Source organism: Nesoenas mayeri, assembly GCF_963082525.1.
Source record: "Nesoenas mayeri genome assembly, chromosome: 4".
Lineage (NCBI taxonomy): Eukaryota > Metazoa > Chordata > Aves > Columbiformes > Columbidae > Nesoenas > Nesoenas mayeri.
The window spans coordinates 58,824,554-58,843,448 of record NC_137540.1 but is presented as its reverse complement, the minus strand read 5'-3'; the positions used below and the strand labels follow the sequence as shown (position 1 = coordinate 58,843,448).

The 18,895-nt window shown below is 43.7% G+C and overlaps 1 protein-coding gene across 3 annotated transcripts in view; it reads right to left on the bottom strand.

Moving 5' to 3' along the window:
• Nucleotides 1–18,895, bottom strand: part of PPARGC1A (PPARG coactivator 1 alpha) — a gene marked incomplete at both ends in the record, with an annotated part of 360,763 nt that overhangs the window by 162,913 nt on the left and 178,955 nt on the right. For 2 of the 3 annotated variants that reach the window (XM_080344251.1, XM_080344252.1), the window contains one exon: nucleotides 3,080–3,160. The exons of the other annotated variant lie outside the window; for it this stretch is intronic. In XM_080344251.1, coding sequence (XP_080200377.1) covers nucleotides 3,080–3,160 — 81 coding nt within the window. Of the gene's footprint in view, nucleotides 1–3,079; nucleotides 3,161–18,895 lie in introns of those variants that run through there. 3 annotated transcript variants of the gene reach the window in all.

Here is an 18,895-nt window from a genome sequence, read left to right as displayed (position 1 = left end):
TTCTTTAAATATTGACATCCACACCCTTATAGATTTCTTAACCTTTAGTCTATCTGCACAGTTGCGGTCACCCAAAGATGTGCCTGGCCTATGGCAGAACTGTGCCAGCTTTGTGACGGCTATAGATCTGTCGGATGTCAGAAGCTGTTCCCAAGGAAACATCAGGAAAAGGGATTATAGGAGGTTTTGAAAACCTGTTCTGAAGGTCTACTAAGAGGAGCAAAAAAGCCCACCCTTCTCCATGAAAAATCAAAAATAGATACAGACCACTACAATAAAGTCTGGTATGATAAGAACAAGAGAAGATAAAAAGTTAAAGCTAAATGATAAAACCACGATTACCATTTTAGCACTCCTTTTTTTTTTTTTTACTTAATAGAAAAATGACTCATTTTGGAGAGAGAAAGCAATCTGTTTTCCAAACTGTATATCCCCTTGAAAGAAACACGGTAAGCTTCTTCCTTCTTTCACTTGCAAGCTGATGTTTATTCATGTGCATGGGGCTACCGCACAGACCTCTCACAGCATGATGAGCGCGCTGGCTGAAAGGTAGGATAGGAGATGACTATCGCCAGAAATTTTAAAGCAGGATGCTCAAGCTTGGCTGCTTAACCTATATTTAGCCTGCTAAATAAGCGGCCTGATTTTTCGAAGTGCCAAGTCAGAACTGCCAGGTCTCTCACTACGAGAGGGAGCCTCTCACAACCAGCCGCTCATCCACGTTTGCCACATGGCGCCGGGGTGGCCCTCCCGCTCTGCGTCCCCTCAGCCTGCCACCACATGCAGGGAGAGCGGGTAACCACACGGCAGCTCCAAGGTGCGGTAATTAGTTCTCAAGGGCAGTTCACAGCCGTCACAACCTCCAGCTGCCGCCGAGCACCCAGCCTGCCTCCTACCCCAGGACCATGCGACAAGTACCCACCACCACGCAGCCTGAAGCACGGGTCTCACAAGTTGAAGTCCAAGAAAACTGAAGTGTCTACTGGCTTCCCAGGATACTCAGCACTTCGGAAAATCAGGACACTTATTTAGGAGACTAAATATGGATGTAAGGGCCTAGCTCTAAAAAAACTTGGCCCATTTAAGAAGAAAGGATGTACAACGTCACCTTGTAGCTCCCCAGCAGACAGGACTAAAGAGGAGCTCCAGCTCTGCCACGCTCACTCTACATCATCTCTTTTCAAGACTGATGCTCTGCCCTACCCTGGGACTTCTAAAGACTTTGCAGCGTGAAGAAATATGGGATGAGTTATAATCCAAGTGAGAATTGGATAACACCTTCCCAGGGACTTCTCTGAAAATCTCACTCGCATGTAACAGGGTTGCAATCCCAGAGCAAAACATGTACAACCACCACCCCTGTGCTTCAGCCAAAGTGGAAGTTGATGGGGACGGCATTTCTGCAGGCAAGGAGCAGAACAGTGACGAACGCAGGCAGGGGTTACCAGGGCACGCTGTCTCCTCAGAGGCAAGATCCCACCTTCATCCATCTGAGGGCTGTAGGCATGGCACCTACAGCACTGGAGACTTCTTCCCTGACCGTGCTGCCACCGCTTCCTCACACAAAAAAGGAGGCAGAAGCTGCTGACTAGAAATTAATTCGTGCCACAGCACGCTTGGTTTCCAGCCAGGTACTACAGGCAAATTGCTTCCATGTTTTTCCAACTCACTCTTCACTCATCTGACCTGGCAGAAACAGCACAAACGAGGGCAGCAGCAGAACAGATTTCCAGGTCATTTAATGGGTGTATGGACTAGCTACAGACACCTCCACAGCCCCAGCTCTCCTCCGGCCTTTCCCTCATCTCCTCCAGGTCTTCTCCTGTCCAGGTCACCCACCTGTGGAGCCGAGCTCTTTGGGGCAGCAGTGCTCTCCCACACTGTGTCTGCACAGTGCCCATCTCCTCTCCATCACCTCCACCCACCTGCTTCCACAACGACACAGACAGGGGGGATCATTTGGCTCCTATATTCATGACATCTTGATTTTATACTTCATTTTGTCAGTGATACAGACAGATGACCAGAAAGGTGCCACGACAAAAGCCACAAGCAGTATTACACCAAGCATCGCGCTCCTCTGAAGAGAGACTTGTATTTCATTTTCTAGAGCAAAGTTATGGGAGGGGACCAAACTAAACCAGCTATTCTCCTGGGGGAAGGAAGCATGCCATGTAGCACTTAGACTGCTGCAGTAACTCCTATCAAGCTGGGACTCTCGTACAGCTTCACCTGATAGGAACAGATCACATCGCCACTTTATCTGAATTTTGTATAATTGCACCACCAAAATAATAATAATAATAATAATCTTCCTTTAAAATCCCTTGTAAGAAGCAGCAAGGAGGGGGAAAGAAATAACTTGGTGAATATTGTTGATTGACTAATTAAAATGCAATAGAGCAGAAAAAGTGCACAGACGATGCTTAGGATGCAATGTAAAGAGCAATCACAACCACTCAGTGGGGCTTAGCAGGTCTGAAATGATATCTAATTCTGCAAACTCCAGAAAGGTACTGCATAATGTAAACACTATTGCTCTGCACACTTTAATGAAAACTGCCTGCCTTTGGATTGAATTGCATACACATCTATTGTGAGTCCAATATAATAAAGAAAACAAGTAATTTGCATTTAAAGATGTTGCCTCTTTAAAAGAGGCTAAAAGAAACCCCTTGTTACAGTTCCTATGACACAATTAAGTAACAGGGTGACAGGTGGTGTATATTTTTTAATGGAATAACCTTGCATATATACAGGCATGTATTTCTTTTGATATTACAGCATGCACCTGCAACTTGTTATTGCAAGGACCTTTATTAAGCCAGTGTGCATTTAGTAATGTCTGCAGATTTATAAAACTAATTGTCCTACAATTCGGAATACATGGCTTTGGAATCACACAACTCTTCTTTCCAAGACAACAAGAAGATAATGATAACTGCTCTCACAGGAATAAGCTTTCAGGCATTGCTACAAATAAAAGTGCATGTTTCACCCACGCTTAGGCTAAAAAGTTGAGAGATTTTTAGCGCTGAGATTCAATCCGCTTGCAAGCACACGTCTTTGTATCACTAACCTGCCAGCTAGCTTCCCGTCGCAGCCCTTTTATCCAGTTTTCTTCCAAGTCCTTATTCTCTCTCGTGGATGTTTCATCCATCGCTGACGGAGCTCGCGCGAACTCGATTGGCCACAGGCTGATCCGCGCTCTCTGTGAGCTGTGCCCAGGCGGCAGCGAGTGCAGCTCCCAGACACGCTGTCATGAAGAAAATGTCACACCACGGGTGGGGGGAGGCGAGGGGGGAGAGGGGAAGAACGGGGAGGGAAAGGGTCGACACAAAGGATCCACACGTGAAAAGATTGGGGGAAGTGTGACTGCGGTCTGACACATCCCTGCCGGTCCAGCAAATGCATCACTGCAGCCGGGGAGTTCGCAGGGTAATGACAGAGGGTTGGTGACACTGTGGAACAGCCCTAATTAGATGTAAAGTATGGCAGAATTGCTAATACTACCCAAAGTACTCTCACATGCCTTTCCCAAAAGTGTTTTTTTCCACATATTGCAATTATTGTCTCATTTGCTGTCATTATAATTAAGACTGCGTTGGGGGTGTGGATTCAAGCAAAGGAAATACAAATAGCTGCTGGGCCTGTTTAAAAGAAAATATTTTAGCGTATCTGTTTGAAAAGTGCTTCCTGAACCGCTCTGCAGCCAATAAACATGAATAATAATACAGGCCATTTTGATAGAAATGGGCTCATTACCATACTGGCTGCTGAGCTCTTTCAGAGCTCAGGTTCAGCAATGCAGAAATGGGTTCAGCAGGACATAAGTATTTCAACCCCAAACTAGAAAAAACAGTCCCAATGTTATGTATTTGAAAAAAAATTGCTTGAGCTTGCTCCCCATACATCGCACCTAGAAATGCCAGCTGCATATCCTGAGCATGGACAGATTTCCTTTATGATGTTCTTCATCGCTCCTTAACTGAGCACCACCATCTTTCATCCCACCAAGAGACAGCTTAGTCTCCACATCAACCCTTAAACCATCATCTGGCTTTTTTACTAAACTAAAAAAATATATATATAAAAATCAGAGATTCTGTGCTGCTACTTCATTATAACATTCATCACAGATTAGCTGAGAATGCTGAACTCATTGCATTTAGGAAATCAAGGTTTCAGGCAGTGACAAAGAACAACAAAATCAAACACTTTTCTTGGAAGTGCTGCTTCAGTACAAAACCAATAGATTAATTTTTAAGCATGCTTTTAGCTGAAACAACTCTTTCATGTAAGAATATTATACTGTGATGTCTTTAAAATTCATAAAGTTTATGACTATTAGGATGAGATTTTTTTTTTAAGTGTTCACTATTAACCGTTCACACTGTTTATTTACTAGGTAGACCAAAAAAGTTTGGACTGATTTTTAGATTAATTTTTGCTCCCGGGGATTTGCATTTGCAGACCCCCAGTTATCCTCACTGAGCTGAGTCAAACCCTTGCACGGGGCTGCTGGAATGCAAACAAAACCCCCTTCCTTTGCAACTGCCTTCTAGAGTGCTGGAAAACGTTTCCAATTTCTTCAGTTTCACCAGCATCTATTGTCAGATATTTTGGGCCTTCCACAGCTTGACAGTGTCCCCACCATCACACTGAAGGTGCTGAGCGGTACGCAGCACCAGCTGCTCCGCACCGTGGCACGTCGTGAGCCCCCTCCTGCAGCTCCGCATTCGCCTCTCTGGTTTATTTTCCTCCCCTTTCTCCTTTTAGTTAAATAATCGCCGGAGCTGGGGCAGTGTGGGTTTCTGCTGCCTTCAGTGTGACTTTAGGACTTGTGTTACATACCGGGAGCGCGCGTGAGGGCCGGTTCCTCTTACACATATGGATATTTTATTTTTAGACCCAGGAGCACAAGGTAAAGCAGTACAAACGCCGGAAGGAGCCAGATGCTTGCACAGACACAGAGGGGTGCATCAGGCTGGCAACAAAAGAGGTGCAAAGGGATTTTTCATTCAAAAATTACTTACTAGGACTCTGCTTTCTGGGTTAAAAAAAAATTAATAATAATAATAATTTTTACTTCAATTAAACAGAGGCACCAGGCAAAGGTTACCCAAAGTCACCGGGATGGCGGAACACGCCCTTCTTCACAGCCACCCACATGCTGGCTGGCAGCAAAGGGGTGACAAAGGCCAGTGGTACCGACCATGCGGAGAACTACCCCCCAGATGACAACAAAATATAATGACGACAGTGACAAATCCTTGAGATGAGATAAGCTTGCTTTTTAAGAGCATTGTCATTTGCAAAAGGCAGCATCTAGGCAACAGCTGGTCTGATTTTGGAGGGGTACAATAAAAAAAAAAATAAAAACAAAGCAGGAGGAATTCTTGTCTTACTCTGCATATGGCAGAGACAGATGCAAACCAACATACCGACATGCTTGTGCGGGGCCAGGAGCATAATGCTAAATCTAAGACGGATAGCGCACGGAAAGAGCTTGACGATAATTGTAAATATTAGTGATGCTTCCAATCTAAGACACTCTGGATTGCAATGAATTATTTTGTGGTTTCCCCTTGTCTTTTTAACCACCATGAAATAACCCAAATTGTGTATGAACTGCAAGAATATGAAGACGTTTATTGACGGGAATCAAACTATTTTTTTGCACACAGTGTCTTTGGTATGTTAGAGCCTGAAGCAAAAAAAAAAACATAATAAAAACAATATAATGATGAGAACTTCGATTTTCCCCTACATATGAATCTGTCACTTATTTGCTAAGAATCAAATCTAACTCCACACAGTTAAAGAAGCTCCATATATCATTCTCTGTAATCCAGTACTCAGCTCAAATGTACCTTGCTTGAAGTTCACACACCATACTTGATTTTACACTACTCTAAACAAAACATCTCTGGATATTACAGCTCTGAGTCTAAAAGGCTTTTGCTGCAATTCCATCTCCAATAGCGAGAAAAGTGCTACTGTGAGAATGGATTTATCAGCACCAGGTAACAAGGATGCTTCAGATGTCCATCCTGAGGATCAGCTTCAACTGTAACCACAGGCTATTTTTTTTTATAGATCCGCAATTTATTACTGTGATACCCCCACACAGCTGCCAGCAGTGTAAAGAAACAAACTGAGAAATACACGAGGGTTTTTTGAATGCTGAATAGGTACCCAAGCACATCCTGATTTTTCAAAACAGCTGGACTGTGAAATGGGTGCTGGTTCTGGGTAAGGACTGGCTTCTCACGTAGCCCTTGCGAGCCTGTCTGCCCAGGCACAGTCGTGTTACCCACACTGTGTCAGGAGGATACATCCCCACCTCGGCAGGGCAGCCCGGAGCTCCTGCTCAGCCATCGGCTCTCCGGTGGCATGGACAGGAGTGACGATGGAGCAGGAAAGGGTCTGGGTGCCTCCCGGTGTCCTCACTGCTACTAAGGGTCTTCAGTGGAGCTTTGAACTCCACTCTGAGGAGACTCAGCATCATGCTGGATACCAGTAGATTAACTGGTATGGTGGGTGATTTTCACCATCTCCTTCAAAAGTTATGGTGAGGTCAGCTCAGACACAGCAAAGCATGGGCCCATCACCTTTCAACATATTTCTTTCAAAACTCCGTGTTCTCCTAACAGCCCTATCTATACGTGCCTTTCACTTCCTTCTCCCTAACCAAACTGTACTCTGACCTCTGTTACCACATGAAAAACCACATTAGTCTAGTACCCCATATGCATCAAATTCCTGCTACAGTTTTGTTTTCCTGCCCCATGTACCCATTGCAGCCTTGCCATAACCTTCGTTTCTGAGTTTTCTCGTCAGAGGACGATGGTGTGAACAAGTAAACTTACCAAAGGATCCTTGGGATCTCTCAGTGCAGAACATCTTTATGCATTTCTGCCTCTTGTATCTCAAGTCTTCAGCACATAGTGTGTCTTCAGTGCCAGACTCATGGCTGGCACCTTGACTCATGGGGGCACAAGATTGATAGCAAAAAGGTCCTTCTAGCACCCTCTAAGACATTGTAGAGGAAGAGTTTATAAATGTCTTTAAGTACATCCCAGATCAAGGAACACTGCATGATAACACTTTTAACTACACAGTGGTTACTAAGCGTAAAACTTAAATTGTCCCTGAACTAAATCCAAGCCATAGCTACATGATTTTCTACACAGACTATATTAAAGATGTTCACAACAGTGTTTCTTATTCATCAACCAGGGTGCCTTTTAGGAACCTGTATCAACAGGCCAGAAATAGGAAAGAGCAGTCCACAGAGAGCTGCTGTCAAACCTGCTGTACTCAGGATATGTCCAAACACAGGGAGGCAGTTTCTGGTGATGACACTCAAGTCACCGGCTTTGTGGAACCTGAATGTCACCTGTCCATACCTCACTCATGTCCCTTTAGTAGAGACAGAAGGAAGGCACTTGCAGAGGACAGGTCATCTAACTTCAGCCTAGGTACTCACCTCAGGCTGACACAAACCATTACCCCGGGGACATGCCTTTGCTGACAGCGGGAAGAATTCAGGGTGACACTCAGACTTACATACCTAATGCTCAAGTGGCCCAGCTGCTGCAGAGGACTACCCCTCCCCTGGCTCCATGCAAAGTCAACATCTTTCTGGATGGAACTCACAGCCACCTTGTCTCTTTGAGCACCATCCCCATATGGTGCAGTGCAGGACATATGTCCAAGACTGAACCATACACAGTGCAAGTAAGAGGATGTCTGGGCACATCCTGAGCACCCAGAGCTCTGCACAACCCACGTCCCCCTGCTCCAAAGGCCTCCAGAATCTTCTCCCACATGTCTGAGATCACACAAAGGTCACACCTCATTCCCAAATGAAAAGATCGTTTCGAAGGTACCAGTGATGAAGGAGACCTAATCCCACTGACCTTCAGATAGACTTGGGCTCATGAAATCCCCTGAGCACTCCTGGAAGAACAGCTCAGACTGTTACCCGCAGCGGACCCTCCTCGAAGAGCCCCCGCGTCCTGCTGCAGCCCTGCAGAACCAACTCCGGCAGCTGGCAAGCTGACAGCATGCCACATCAGCCCCGTTTAGACGTACCTGCTCTGCTGCCTGTGCCGCTTAAATTGATTACCTGTTGACAAGCTATAAATAACGCTGCGATTAGAGCACCACAATGTGTGACATTCCACAGGCTGAAGCACAGCTGTATTTTCCCTACCCTAACCTAAGTGTCCTCTGAGTAGAGGAGTTTGCTTTGTCTTGCTAACCAGTCAAGGAGGAGCGCGTTTCTCAGTCTTGCCTATCTTGCAACTTCTAAGCTCCTGCCTGAAAGAATTATTCATTTGTTAGTGCCAGATTGTCATCTCTTTGAAAGCTGAGCCACGAGATCTTAACAGACTGGATGTACATGGCTGTTAAATTTATTAGTTAAGAAAAACAGCAAATGACAAGTGAATAAAGCACTCCTTGGGACATTCTGACTACGGATTTTGTATAAATCAATAGCAAGTGCTATAAAATGTCAGAAAATATCAGATGAGGAGAAAGGAATCAATAGATACCTTCTGAATTAAATGAGTGATGAATATTCTTTACCAACCAAAATAAATTAAACTACAAAACCCCTATGTTAAAGCAATATCCAGCCTCTTACTTGAAACCCCAAAGGAAGGTAGTTCAGGGTTAAGGCTGGAAGCTCTGTCCTTAAACAGCATCACTGAGGAAGAGGGGGACAGAAGGGAGGAGTAGGAAAAGAACAACTAAATTGTTTTGACACAAGTTGAGAATGAAATATTAACTCAAACATGTTCCTTTTCATTGTGAATTCCCTTCATGCTCTGGGCTTGAGTCAAAAAGACAGTGGCCATCCTTCTGTAACGTGTTTGCACCGTACGCTGACTCTGACTTGGATCCCTAGTAGTAATATAGCACCAATACTAAAACCAGGAACGGCTAAAAGTGTGCTAAGTCACTTATCACCAACTGAGGATGTATTCTGTGTTTTCCAGAGGTCCTTCCACCTCCAGTGGCCTAAACAGTTTAACATGTTTATCGATATATTTTTTCTTTTTGTGGTTTTGGATCTCACCTTCTGTAGCATGTTCTGGATCCCACTTTCTGTAGCATGCTAGGCCAGAAACCCGATGGGAACACCACTGTACAGTCACGACGGTAGAGCAGACAACAGAAGACTTGGATTCACATGCAAAGTTTTGTACCACCTGTGGATCTATCCTTAATGCAGATGATCACTTTAAGGTACACATTTCTGCTTTTATTGAGCCCCTGTTTATAAAAGTCACAGCCACACACTAATTCTTGTTTATAAAAGTCACAGCCACACACTAATTCCTTCCTACCATGTATGCGTCATCTTTTTCTTTTAATGATGAAAGAAGTCCTTACAGGGTAGGATGCATGCAGAAGAAAGCTGAGATCACGTATAATGGAAACACGCTTATATGTGTCTTCCAGCCTCCTGTTGAAGACTACATACAGAACTCCTCACTCGCCTTTGCAGAAGTAGGTCAAAGAAGGGCAGTGAAAATAGAACATGGAAAATCCCTCCTATGAAAAGTGAAAGAAAAAATGGTGTTTGTTTTGGTTTAGTTTTTTTTGGTCTATTTCTTTTCATTTAAGGAAGAAAAATTATTAGCACAGGACATGATACAATTTTCTAAAGGAGGAAATGGTAAAAAGGCAGCAGGTCCATTCTTTCTGACTCTCAAAACAACAAGGTAAGGACACACACAAAAGCCAAAGGTAGCAGATCCAAACCAACAAAATCAAATGTCTTTTGCAAAACATGTAATTAGAGAGTGGAAATGGCTAAAAGAAGTGCCAGAGGGAAAGAATGTAGTGCAGCTATAATAGTAAGAAATTCAAGCCTAAAGCAGGTATGACTAACAAAGATTTGTGCTTCACAGTACGTATCAGCCTGCAGAGCTGGAGATTCACGTCGGACATAAGGCAGGACCGGCACGTGTGACTGCTCTGACCTCACCCAACCCTTCTCTGCCCTTTGCTGGAAACACCTGGTGCGGGCCAGTTTCAGAGACCAGGCTCCGTCCAGCCTGGATGCATCAGAGAGCCGGGAAGGTACAGCAGCTCCCGTGGCCTCACAGATCATCGCTGGACCCTCCTGCCTTCCCTGGGCAGGCAGCTGCCATTCTCCATGTCAGCTGTACTGGAGAGAAGATGTCAGCTCAGAGTCAGAGCATTCTCAGGGTTTACAACAGTTACAGCTTCATTCTATTTATAGCCCTCAGCCCTACAGACCAAAAGGTAAACATCAGAAACTAATCTTACTTTTTCGTTCATATCTTTGTCACCTAAACAGCATCTGCATTCATTATCTGCCAGTTATATCTTTCCAATCTGCAGGCAAGACAGATCCCAAAACCTCAGGTACTGCCAAAAGAAGCTGAACACAAGCCCACGCAATTGCCTTCAAGTCCATGATGCTGCTGTGGCAGGACTTGGAAGACTTCTGTTAGGAACAGCAGAGCTAACAAGGATTGAGCCTCCCACTCCAGAGAGTAGAAGGTAACACTTTCCATTTGTGAAGAGAGGAACCTGTCATCTTCGGAGGAAGAGGAATATGTGCTGTACATCACACTGCAGTGGACATTGGGAGATATGCTCTTCCTTTGCGTGGACAGGATGGATCAAGCCAAAGATGCTGCCTCATTTCTCAGTAAACCAGAACCAGTACAGGGAATACAAAAGATGAAGCTGGCACCCACTGCTACAACTTTGAGAATGCTCATCAGTATTTCCCACAGGATTCTAGCAAAGCACATTTGTCACAAAGACTCAGTAGAAGCTGACCAAATGCAGGAGCAGCCCCCTCCCAGCTCCTGCCACCCTAGCACGGCCACGGTTCTCAACTAATGCAGCAAAATGGCCTTAATCTCGCTCTGCCCTTTCCTGACCCCCCTCAGGAGATTTGTCCTGCCACCGATACCATTTCTGGGCAATGGTAATGCTTCCTACCAAGATTATAGTTGGCTTCACGCACTTGCTCTGCTAATCCCTTGTGACATCTATTCCAGTGCTGGACATAAACTTGCCCGAATCCTTTGCTGAAGCCTCCTTACTCATTCTAAAGCACCTAGAGGGAGACTTTTGCGGATGATCCCTGAGCAGCTCGAATAAGAGATCTATTTCATTAAAGCCCTACCTGTTGTCTGTTATTGTAATAAGCCTCCTCAGTGGAAGCCGAACTGAAAGCGTGCCAGTTCACTGCTGCCACCTGCTATTTGTGAGGTGTCACGAGCCACACAGTCTGCTGGTATTTGTGCTTTGGTTTCACTGCGTGACTCCAGCCACTCAGGATCTTTATGAATGTAATACATTCCAACCTAATCTACAACTGAATTAATGTCAGAAGTAAGACAGCGCCCCAAGTGATCAATAAGTGGGCTTTTCCCTATAGAAATATTAGAAGCAACTCAGATTAATAAGCTTCAATTTTATGGGGCAATTCGGCTCTTCCATTTACAGCTTGAATAACTGGCCTTTGTACAGGATATTACATTACTAAATAACATGTGCTAAAAGGAGCTTCCCTGTTGCAGTCCCTGACCTGCAACAGCCACGGATTTCAGGCATCATCAGCAGATACAGCAAAGGACCTGGGATGTCCACCTCAACTAAGTCACTTTCAAAACCAGCACAAATTATTTCTAAATGAATTGCAGGCAACTAAATGCTTTATACTCAGACCTGCTTCGGTATTTAAATGAAGAGTGCTGATAGTGAGACCTTTGGAAGATGAATTACACTGACTTAGATCTTGTGACCATCTATATGCTCACCTTTATGTATAAGAAACAATATCCTGTTGAATATTCTTAGTCTTATCAACTGAATCATATAAAACCAGGCTACAGAAAGAATGATGTCTATAAGGAAGAAACAATCCTTCACTAGAAGGACTAACAGGTCTTCTCATTTCTGATTTTTAGGATTCCATACAAATCAGAATAGCTGAGTGCAAGGATCTGCTTATCTAACAGGAAGAGAGTAAAGCAAAATCCTTCCCCCTCAATTTAAATTTAGGTCATACAGCTACTGAAAATAGAGAAAATAAGCTCCAAATGCTACGGTAAACCATTAATTACCAAAACAACCTCTCTAAATCCCTCTTATGAAGTCGCTGCTCATCCTTGCAGAGCTAACAAGCATGCTGCCTGGATTTAACAACAAAATAATTATTGGCTGTGGTGAAGAACTGCACAGGTCGGTGTCCTTGGCACTCGGTGGAGGCTCACGGGGACCTCCAGACTGCCGGCCTTGGTTTGTGCTCGCGCTAACGCATGGGCAGCAAGTAAACCCAACCCTTCCAAAGGAGGGCAACCCCACCTCAACACCCCTGCAGCTGCCATGGGATCCACAGTGAAAACAGCAAGGAGTTTTCAAAAAAATGGCCTTTGATCCCTAAGAGGTTTATTTTCCTGGAGGCAAATACCATTTTAGCATCACTGGCCAAGTATTTAGCTTTATTTTGATCAGATCAACCTATCCTGCCTCATTCTCTGGGGAAGGTTCACTGTTTTCACCCACATGCGTCCTGGAGAGCGCGGAGCTTCATGGGAGTCACAGCATGGCTGTTTTACTGCCCTCTTCCCCAAATCCTTGGCTGAGCTTAGACTGCTCTCAAATTCTTTGAGAATTATTATTCAAAATAAAAATTACAGGCTCCACTTTCTGTTTAACAAACTTGCAGAGCTCAGTAAGGTTGCCAATGGCTATTTTTCATTTCACATTTATAAAAGGGCAACGACTGCTGTGCCATGTTCAAGACACAGCCTTGTCTTTTGCACATTCTATTCCTCTCACTTATTATGCTGCTGTTATTGAGGCATTATGATAAAAAGCAGGCATTCCTGCAAACTAATAATCTTCAGATTCTCCACCCGATCAATGTCGATGTGGTGGAGAACTTCCAAGTGTCTTCAGATTAATTTCTCACATATCATCACGGACACTTGAGCAACAAATAGCCTGCTCTACTCCTGATAATAGAAGATTAGTAACACTAACAAGGTACAGAACAGACAAAGGGAAAATGGTGTAAATCTTTCAAGTAATATATTGCCTCGAATCTTGAGGCAGGTTTCCTAGTGACAGGTGCAAGATCTTGCAGCCTTTAGGTACTGCTGTAGGAAACACCCTCATTTTGTGAAAAGCGACAAAAGCAAAAATCAAATTCATAGTCATTTTCCTCTCCTGTCCCCTTTAGAGTGGAACTGGAATGAAATTTGCCCACTTTTCTTTCCAAAGTAGGCCTCCACACAAGTACTGCCAGTAAATCTCCATGTGACACCAGCCCTCAATGTGATCATTATTGTGGAAGTGTCACAGTCTGCAAGGAATTTGGCCACACTTGAAAATTACTCCTTTTTTTACTTGTTTCACTATGCAAATGCTCCAGAAATTAATGCAAAAGGAATCCTAGCTTGTCCCTTTTTGTCCCAAAGGGAAATCCAGCTAGCTGTGAGAGCACTTGGACCAGCCTACATGGTTTCTTTGCTTACCCCTTTCACAGTAATACATGCAAAAACAAGCGGCCATAACAGAATTCATCTAAATCACGCAAAGGTTTCCTAGGCTCATCATGAACACATCTGGAGTCTTCTATCTTTAGAATGCACTACGTGCATATTGCAGTGCTATTAAGAACTATTATTAAAGGTATGGTTTAAAATGACGGTTGTAATGATGGAAGGCTGGACTAACATCCTCCATGTCAAGGAAGTTACCAGTATCACCCCAAATGACAGAGGATAAAAATTCTGAAGTCAAAAGCACAAGACACACATGGACTCGAGTGAGAATGTTTTGATTCCTTAATTTGCCTAAATCACATGTGTGGCTTACTTATAGCTAGAGATAATGCGGAGGTGCTTGCCACCCTGTCCTCTTCTACAGCCGTCAGGTCTCCTCTTCCACCTTGCCAGTGGATGCCACTAATGCAAACTATCTTCCTGCTCAAGTGCCAGGCGTGGCTCAGATCCCCAGCCTAACACACAGCTCTGCTCTGTGAAGGTGATTACAAATAGGAAGCCCTCATGGTCCAACCCTTTTCAGGGCCGTGCCTGGATTTGTTTTATAGGAATAACTGCCACCTTTTTCTAACTAGTCTGTGCATCTTCTGGAGATGCTCACTGTGTGGCTTCCAGAAGTGCTGGGATCAGAATAAGGGTGTGAACATAAGCACATATTGAATGTGGGGTAGTGGTATCTTCAGTAAGGCTTCTTCCTTTTGTTTTCTCACAGAAGAGGCAGCACTGGTCAGTCTACATGGTGAGTTAGAGCACAGAGCAGGCTGGCTCAGGAGAAAAGACAGGTATTCGTCATCACCACTGCAACATGGAGAGAAAGTGCAGGGTAGGGATGGAGGAAGGAGGATGAGACCTTGCCACAGCTTCCTCTTCGCACAGCACAAGATAGCTGCATTACAGAGAGAAGAAGAAAGACTGACATTGTTTATTCCACACGTTCCAGCAACTCTCAGACCCACAGCTTCAGTCTCCATAAGGCATAAGCAAAACATAATCTTCCCTGTTCTCCTTCATCTACGTGAATCTGAGCAGAAAGCCATTCCTGAAAAAAGCCAGGGGATGCTCGTCAGCTCCTCACTTTTACCTACTCCTCTCATTTCTGTCTATATTTGAAATACCCTGTTTTGTTTTTCCTGTGTGAATTCAACTTGTCTTTGCCTTCTAGGCCTGTTCCTTTGGTCCTCTTTTATTGTACCTTTTCCTCCAAAGGCAGCAGACTTATAGCAAGGATCTGAAGTGAGCTGAGATCACACACACGTGCACACTGACAGCAAAGTGGCCTCATTTTGATGGGCAGCCCTTTCTGATGCTGCTCCAGGAAGAGCATGTTAGCTGTGGCTGGGCCCCTGGCACAGTGACAGTATCAGACATAACCAGCCACTTTCTATGGCCTTGCTGCAAACATCCTTTGCTACTGATCCCTGATCTGCTGAACCATTCCCCAAAGTCCATTTTGTTCACAGTTTCTTTTACTTCTTCCTGTGTCCCTCCCAGGCTCACCATCTCTCTTTATCTGCACAGCAAGATACCCTCCCTGTCTCCCTCCCTCCGTCATCTTCTCCCAAAAACCTTTTAAAGAAGAAAACTAACAAAAAAGAAGGTAGCTTTCATCAGCTTTCAGACGAGGTTCTTGGGGACATGGTTCAGTGCCAGAGTTAGGTTATGGTTAGACTCAACGATCCTGAAGGTCTCTTCCAAACGAAATGATTTTACGATTCTACTTTCTAAAACTCATCACTTTATTTGTTTTGCCTGCATGCTTTCCACCCACCCACTCCCAATCTGATTTGTCTATATAAATAGATCACTTTTAAGCAGAGAGTGCTAATGACTTCCCACCACTACAGGGAATAATTCAACAGGGTCGTCATTTCAGATGTATTTTGCAGGTGTTTGCAGTAACACGATACTATGTCCACTGCAACCATAAGACAAAAAGGCCCAGATAGAGTGAGTAGGTGGAGAAAGGATGGGGAAAAGGGATAGCATCTCATTCAACTATTAGGTCTTCATATATCAAAGTAAGGATTTCCCCCTCCACATAAATAAAAAACAAACAAGCAAAGCCCCCACCACCACCACCAAACCGAAAAATAAACAGAAAAACCTGGCGTTAGTCGTCCACCCACTGATAAATAAACATGCTTATAATAATTATGTAACTCCATCACAAAATTATCCATTGACGTCTGAGGGGCTCAGAGGAAACCTAAGGTGGCATACTGGGAAAAAAAGCCTGCAAGGAGAGGTGGTATGAAGTGTTTTTGGGTTCACTGAGCTGACCCAGCCTTGGTGGTAAGTTAGCACGTATTTGCAACTTCTATCACAAACCCCATAAACCACATTCATAAATGTTACGGATGCCACCACGGATGCAACGCGTGGAGTGGCTGTAAGAAGAACTATTAGTAGAAGAATAGATGTTCTATTATTGAAGAGCCCCACAGGTACACACAATTTAGCAACAGGCACTGCGTGGGGAGTTGGAATACTCACAGCCATCAGAGCAGTTGTGTGCAGCGCTGGCATTAAGTGGATTTGGCGTAAGAAGTCAAAACAATGTGCGTGGCCAGCAGGTGAGGCGGCTGTCAAGAGGCAGCCCGGTGAAGCGCCAGCGCCAGGGGTTTGTCACTGTGCCGCAGCGGTGACAGTGGCCGGCGGCAGGAGGGAGCAGACGAGGAGGGGAACGTAGGGCTGGCAGCTGGTGTGCGCCAGCAGGGATGGAGGGTGCGGGAACGGGGGCTTTCATTTCAGGGTGCTCGAGTCCCCAGGACAGCACGGTGGCAGCACCAGCCCGGGGCCAGACACTGCCCACGCAGGATGACTTTCCTGTCCGAGGCTGACAACTCGGGGACTCTCCTCTCCGTCTCATTTACTTGCAAATAATGGTTTCCTTGTACGCCTACCAAACAATATTTATGCAGGAATGGATAAATAGCTCTCATTAGAGCAAATACTACTACCTAAATTGGGCTATTTGTGACTCTGCACCTCGAGTTTCACTCATCTCTGGTCTGAAGTGTGCTAAAAGCACATTATTACTGCTTAAGATGCAAACTACTGTGCTGAAAAATATCACTTTTTACCTTCAGTGAAAGAAGTTAAAAATTAATGGTTAGTTGAAACTAAGGTGAACAGTAAACAGAAACTCCTTGTGACCATGTGCAGGCTATTCCCAATCTGTAATGAGGTTATACTTACTACTTAAGATTAATTACTCTTTTTCTTCTATCTTAATTTATTTTACGCTTTAGGAAACCAACATGTCCAGTAACCACTCTGTATGTGATAAAGAAACACAATAAAAGCAATTTCTCTCCTAACCCCCTCAAAAACCCATTCTCAGTAATGCATTTTTGAATCCAGCATACCTTCCTAATGAGGTTTCAGCATGCCATAAATAACACTAATGAGACTTTGTCTAGCCCATGTAATATATTTCCTTAATATAGCTTTAGATTTTCTTACGTTGCATGGAAAACTAACAGTCATGGAAAGAAATGTCCTCCAATAGCACATTAAAACCAAAAGTACGATTAAATATAAATGAATTCAGTAATTTAATTGCACTGTTGTCATTTTAAAAAATTCAGAAGAAAAGTAATGGTGTCATTTTTTCTATTGGTAAATAATAAAAGTGCTGAGGGAATCAGATAACATTTAAATAAACATTATTGTGACTACACAGGATACAAAGATACCTTCTATCGCCAGGTAAATTCTATGTTTGCTAAGGAAGAGAGAGCTCGAAGCGGGTACCTTTGTAAGGTGAGGGACCAGTCCTGTAAGTGTTACACAAGCCATCCCAGATAAGGGATGTTAAGATCTGACTCTCTTTTTATAGAGCTAATAGTCTAAGTGCACACTTCCAGCCTCAAAATGCAGATACTTTAAATATCATCTGGAAAACGTAGCCATTTAAGCAGAGGTTTACAGTGAAACAATCTTCAGATTGACAAGTGGTACATACTTATGCAATCTGCAGTTCCTATCATTCTACAAACAGGCCAACACTGGCTGGAATTTTTTCCTCTAAAAATACCAGCTCTTTTTTTTTTTAAGAAAAAGGGAGGAGGAGGCACAACAAAAGGTATTTTCACAGAAAATTTAATTATTATTTGCGGCAGTATAAATTCGAAGCCTACTTTATTTTTAAAGATCAATTGAAATGTTACACCTGTCACCTCTGTCATCTTTTTTTCTCTCAAAAAGCAATGTAAGGAATATGCAAAATTTCAGTGGGAGCACTTGGAGAGTTTTACCATTGATTTTCATGAAAATGGGTTAACTAGTAGCTCTTCTTCAGGATTTGACCTTTAATGGCAAAATTCAGTAAACATCTTGGACTAGGTTGGGCAAACGATGCAGTGACAACAAGGGAAGATGAAAGAGTAGCAATCTCCACCACAGAAATTAAATTACAATAAAGATGTTGGCACTGATGGTGATAGGGGCGAAAGCAGTTATGGGCATAAAAATGGAAATAATTAAAGCAAAACTCCATTTCCGTAATTCCTTCAAGTCAGGAGAACAAGATGATCATAGCTTCTGACTTCTGGAAGAACTAGCAGACCAAATTACAGGTTGGGCATCTGAACAAATGATTAAGCCAGGGTGGAACTATATGGCTGAAGATCAGCAGATAAAATAACTTACCTACTCATTCAGGCAAATATGAACCAATTCATCTGATCTTACTGGCCTGTAAGGCTTTAGAACAACTCTTCCAAGAGAAGATACCCACAAGAGGTGTACGCAAATGAAAACCACCATGAAAATCAACATGGATTTATCAAGACCAGACTAAACTAAACTAACAGTTTCTTTTGGTATGATAGGTAATTTTCAAGACAATACAGTGACCTCATGTCTCTGGACTTCGGCAAAGTGTTTATCTAGATGGGAAATCCTTGGTTAAAACGGAGAAGGTCGGTTGAAGAGAAGAACCAGAAGGGAACCAAGTAGCCTCAAGCAGGCCCATCCATGGCTCCGGCGAGACCTTTTCCTGCCTCCCGAGACAGATACCAACCCCGTGGGTGCCGAAGAGGAATGACAGGTGTTCTACCAAGCAGACTTGAAGAGTTTGCCCACTAGCTTTAAATTAGAGCATAAACATCAAAATGAGAAGACCTATTCTTGATATATAGAAAACGAATACAGTATAAACTAGTGAGCTATTATTTAGATTGCAAACAAGAAGGTTTGTAAACATGAGAGTAAAGGATTTCAGGATGCGCTTGCAACAAAAATAACGTGAAAAATGCAAATGGTTTTAACATGGATTTTGATCAGCACTGTGAAAGAAATTATACAAAGACAGTTCT